At 58.9% G+C, this 4,991-nt stretch overlaps 1 protein-coding gene across 1 annotated transcript; it reads right to left on the reverse strand.

The window, feature by feature from the left end:
• Positions 1-132: 132 nt before the first annotated feature.
• On the reverse strand, positions 133-4,699 carry SMPD1 (sphingomyelin phosphodiesterase 1). The gene is made up of 6 exons (XM_061380582.1): positions 4,198-4,699; positions 2,492-3,264; positions 1,787-1,958; positions 1,407-1,483; positions 1,052-1,197; positions 133-898 (listed from the first exon to the last, which is right to left on the reverse strand). The coding sequence occupies exons 1-6, from the start codon at positions 4,495-4,497 to the stop codon at positions 489-491; spliced, it is 1,878 nt and encodes a 625-aa protein (XP_061236566.1). The 5' UTR covers positions 4,498-4,699; the 3' UTR covers positions 133-488.
• Between the last annotated feature and the right edge of the window lie 292 nt (positions 4,700-4,991).

Consider the following 4,991-nt stretch of genomic DNA (forward strand, 5'->3'; position numbering starts at 1 on the left):
GCTATGTGTTTTCCTGTGCCTGCAACACACCATCACTCCAAGAACCCTCCTCCTTCCGTTAGGATCTTGTTCCTGGGGCCCCCTTGCCCTCCCTGCCTCAAAAAAGCAAATTGGGACAGTCGCAGCAGGGTCTTGAGTCCAAGTCCCTTGTATTTATTTGAACAGCCTGGTAACCAGGCAGCAGCAGCAGCACAGGGTTCCTGGCTGACCAGTACAGGCCTGGGGCGACAACTTCTGTCTGGTCTGCCCAAGTCAGTGCCAACTTAGACCTCTGCTCCATGGCCACAAAAGCACAGCAGCCTCAGAGCAGCCAACCCCCCTCCCATATTTTGCTAAACCAGCTCCAAGAAAGGAGGTCTTGTTTTCGAGGTGTGCATGGGCCCAGAGATGGGCCCTTCCACCAGACATTCTTCTCCTCACAGTGGCCCTCTGGGGTTTTCACTCCTTTCCTACAACAAGCGCTTTCCCACTTCTGGGCCCCAGGGGTGTTAGCACAACAGTGGCATTGACCACAGGCTCTGGACATCACGGAGGCTTGCATCCGGCACCAGGTGGCGACACAGAGCAGGGCTGTCTGAGCGGGCGGAGAGCTGGGCACACAGGGTAGCGAGGCGGCAAGGTGTGCCGCAGGGCTCCGAGGGCGGGTGGCCCTTATGGTAGAGAAACCAGAAGGTCTGGAAAAGCTGTGTGTCCTTCCGCATGCGGTACACCAGGTCGTGCCAGGCAGTGGGCAGCGCGTTGGGCAGCCCATAGGTTTCCCGAGCCCTATAGAGGAGGTACCAGTGCGGCGTGGCTCCGGGCTCGTTCGCCTCCGTCAGATTCATGATGTAGGTCTCATGGTCCAGGACCACGTGAGAGCTCCCAGAGTAGTTACCGTCTATTTGGTAGACACGGTACCCTGCAAGGAGGGAGGACTGACTGGACACGGAGAGGGCAAGGCCACTCCAGCAAGGAGGCGCAGCTTATCCCCTGGGTGGCCCTGGTTCCAGCTCGCCTTCCTCTCTCTCAACCACCTCCTTCATCCCAAAAACTTGGCTTCCGCCTCACTCACCAGGATTAAGGCCGATGTAGGTGGTGGCACTGGGCGCCAGGAAGGCTACAGACAGCGGCCGGCTGAGGGTCTCTTCGTCATAGAAGACCTCAAACTCATCCACGTGGGTGTGACCAAAGAACTGACCAGTCAAGGTGTTCTCATACCTGGCCAGAAGACACAAATCACATTCAGAAGATTCTAGTGAGGGGGAGAAGAAGATCTGACGAGGAGAGGGTGCTTTCTTTGTCCATCCAGTTCAAGGACGTAGCCTCCCAACCCCATGGGGCAGTGGGGGATAGTGAGATGCCTGAGGGAATTTCTGACCTTTAGACTCTTGAAAACCACTCCTGCCTATAACACATCTTCCTCCTACCTTTCCACAATTCTGTAATAATTCCAGCTCCAGCTCTTCAGGCAGTGCCCTGGGGGAATGTGGCCAATTATGTGCACCTGTGGGGAGGGTTAAGGAAGGTTTTCAGGAGAAGAGGGGTCCAGGCAGCACTAGCTAGGATGGCAAGTGTTCATGTCTCCAACAAGGGCTGGCATTCATGGCCAGAGATGGGGAGCAAGTGAAAGGACTTTCTAAGAGTGACAGTTGAGCTGAATCCCCAGGGAACACTTATGAGTGCCAGAAAAATAGAGCTGCTCTGCCTACAGTGCTCCAGCACCAGACAGGAGTCTGCTGGGGAAGGGCCTGCTCTCCCCCCAACCCCTGGCCCCTGCCCACCGGCTGGGCTCCCACCACCCTCTCACTTTGTCTCCCCGGTCCTCAGCGGCCTGAAGCTCCCCCACCAGCCACTGGAGCTGTCCAGCAGGATCTGTGGAGTTGATCAAAAGCCAGAAGTTCTCACGGGAACAGAAATTCATGTTGAGAGAGATGAGGCGGAGGCCAGGGCGTGGGGAAAGGGCATAGAACCCCCCAATTCTGAAACAAAGTGAACACGGGTCAGCATGCATTCAGAGTCTTGGCCCTCTGTGCCTAGTCCTGTGCAAGGAACCTGTGTGAAGGAAAGAGGCACCCAGGATGATCCCTACCCTCATGCTCACATTCTGGCTGAAGGTCAGACAGCACTGACTAGAGGGCCCATGGGACTGGAGAGTGGCTCAGAGGACTGGAGGCTGTAGAAGCTCAGAGGAGAGAGAAAGTAGGCTAGAACAGGAAGCAAAGGTCGTCCAGAGAGAAGAGGGCCCAGGCCTACATAGGTGAGCTGGAAAAATTGGGATGTTACAGGGGGAAGGCATCTTAGAGAGGGCCAACATGAGCAAACAGTGCCGCTAGCCCTGTGAAGGAGGGTGCCTGGAGATAAGGGTGGAAATGGAAAGTGGGGTCAGACTGGGAGGGGAGTGAAGCGAGCTGAGGGCTCAGGCAGAGCACTCACGCGTAATGCCGGTTCCCCACTCCCTTCGCTTTCATCCACCTTTCTCCTCCCTCCCTGGGTTTCTGTGGGTCTCAAATACCTGAGGGTGCGAAGGGCTTCAGCCGGCAGCCAGGGCTCCCACGCCTCGGCCATCGCCTCATAGAGCCAGTGGGAAGACTGGTTGCCCTTTATGAAGGGGGGAGGGAAGCCGTTGACGGGTGTGCTCTCGTGGTTGCCCACGGCAGGGTACACCGGCACGGGCCCCAAGAACTTCTTCACAAGGGCTGTGATGGTGGTTAGCGCCCGCAGCTGGTCCTGACGAGACTGCTGCCAGATGTTGTGAGCAGGGATGTCTCCTGTCCAGTACACCATATCAAAAGGGCCGGCGGGGCCCAGCCCACTCAACAGGCTCTCCAGGGTTCGCAGGGGCAGGTCACACTTGCTATACTCGCCCCAGTACCCAGCACCGGGCTGGGAGGCAGGCGGTGGGCCAGAATCCCGGCGGCAACACAGTGGGTTCTCACAGTTGGGGTCTGTGCCTTCCAGGTAGTCGTGATCCCAGTGCAGATCAGTGAGAAAGAGGACACGGCTGACAGGGGAGCCTGGGGCTGGGGGCTTGGGTGGCTGGGGGGGCGGCTTTGGCACGGCTGGCAGAGAGATGTTCCAAGAGGAGAAGATGTCCCAGTGCCCACAGGAAGAGCCCAGCAGCAGACCACAGGCCTCCGACGGGCTCAGCACTGAGCGTGTCCACACCTCTACCATGTCGTCCTCGAAGAGCTGGACAGCTGACTGGCACACGGCAGGCGGCGCGATCTTCAGCAGCACGCACAGCTTGATAGCCACGGAGCCCACCCAGGCCACACTGGCCTGATTCTGCCATAGGAAAACCAGCGGTGAGGGGTCAGAGACAGAGCTCAGGGGCCAGGCCGTCCTGGATATGAAAGACCCTTTGGGCTTCCATACCCACAGTGGGGCTGGAATAGACTCCACCACGGCGAAGAGATATCAGTTCACACCTGTCTCCCACAGACATTGCCCTGTGACTCAAACAGCACCAGGCCAGTACTTCCTTTTAAGCTCAGTGGCAGTTCAGGCCTTTGCTGGCCCGGCTGACTTTCTCAGACATTGTCTGCTGAGTGGCCTGAAATTTGGACTGGGCAGAATGACAGACTGACCAGCATTTGGGGACACACGTGAGGATAGGACCTTGATTCCCTGAGGAAACCTTCTGCCCCCGCCCCCACCCCCCCCACCCCCCCCCACCCCCCCCAACCAACCAGCACTCATCATAACCCCATGAAGGACAGTCAAGGCAGCCCAGACGGAACTAGTCCCACATCTCTGGATATTCTTTAATTCAGCTTCCCTTTTGGGTAGTAGCTAGCTCTAGGCATAGTGGTGCTAGGTGTAAGGTGGAGGGGATTCAGTCAGGCACACCAAGCTGGGAGTCCCGCCCGCACCAGCTGCTGGCTGTCTAACAAGTGACTTCAGCTCCGGGGCCTCTATTCATTTGTAAAGCAGAGATAACAGTAATGAAACCACCTAGCAGGCTACATTTAACCTGTATAAAAACGCTAGCACAGTGCCCAGCATTAAACTTGCACTGTTTCCTTACTTCACAAGGTCACAGTGGAGGTGGTGGTGGTGGTGTGCAGCCAAAGAACGGCAAATTCAGCAAAGTCTTGTGGAAGACAGCCTCTCCATCAGGGATGCTCTTGGAAACCCGGGAGCACCGGCCTTAGCCCCAGCCCCTACCCCCAGCTGCACCTTTCTGGCCTGTCTCCCAGCAGCCCCTGTAGCGCTCACCCTCAGCCCGAAGTCGATGGCGGTGAACAGTCCTTTGCAGGTTGGGCAGGTGAGGTTCCACCAGCCAAAGGCCTCCTGGAGCTGGGGCGCTATGCGAATGAACTTGGCGGGATGGCCTTGGGTAGGAAGAGGGTGGGCCTCCGCAGGGGACCAGAGGACCGGGGAGTTGGGCAGTGCCAGCGCCAGCGCCAAGCCCAACCACAGGAGCCTCAGACAGGGGGCCCCTAAGGACCTGTCCGATGCCTGCTCCCGGCCCGACCTGGGGCGGCCCTGGCCGGGAGAAACTCCATGGCGGGGCATCGCCCAGCTTCCTAGACCAGGCTGGTTCGCCTGCCCGGACCCGGCTGGTGTAGGCCCCAGTAGGCTCTCGGGATCCCAGGCGGTGCCAGGGACACCGATTACCCCCCGCGCAGTCGGCTGATTGCTCTGAGAAAAGCCACAAAGCAGCTCCGCCCCTTCCTCCTTCTGGGTTCCGCAGCAGCTGATCGCGGTGGCTGGAAGCCAGCGCGCAGCTAGGGAGGCGGAGTGGACGCGGAGTGGGCGGGGCGCGCCTGGGACCTGCCCAGGTTCCCGCCCGCTATCCCACCCCGGCCTGGACTGCGGCGGGAGGCTGCTGTCGCCGCCCAGCCCTTGCTGGAGCCTATCTAGTGTGGCTGGTGAGAGGCTCCTCCGAGGCCCCTTAGGCAACTGCTCTCACTCAAAATTCCTGGAATAGCTAACTGCCAGGCCCACCGGGCTTTAAACTCGAAGCGGAGTGGGCAAGAGCTGGTGGTGGTGGCGGGGAGCACAGCGAG

The sequence above is a fragment of the Bos javanicus genome, chromosome 15 (genome assembly GCF_032452875.1).
Source record: "Bos javanicus breed banteng chromosome 15, ARS-OSU_banteng_1.0, whole genome shotgun sequence".
NCBI classification, from domain to species: domain Eukaryota; kingdom Metazoa; phylum Chordata; class Mammalia; order Artiodactyla; family Bovidae; genus Bos; species Bos javanicus.

What these genes read in the sequence shown, in the direction of transcription:
- SMPD1 (XM_061380582.1), bottom strand. Translation starts at nt 4,497, where the DNA reads ATGCCCCGCCATGGAGTTTCTCCCGGCCAGGGCCGCCCCAGGTCGGGC. An exon ending in CCATCGACTTCGGGCTGAGG is followed by an intron (nt 3,265 to 4,197) that starts GTGAGCGCTACA and finishes TTCCTATGGCAG; the next exon opens with AATCAGGCCAGTGTGGCCTG. An exon ending in CTACATCGGCCTTAATCCTG is followed by an intron (nt 899 to 1,051) that starts GTGAGTGAGGCG and finishes CCCTCCTTGCAG; the next exon opens with GGTACCGTGTCTACCAAATA.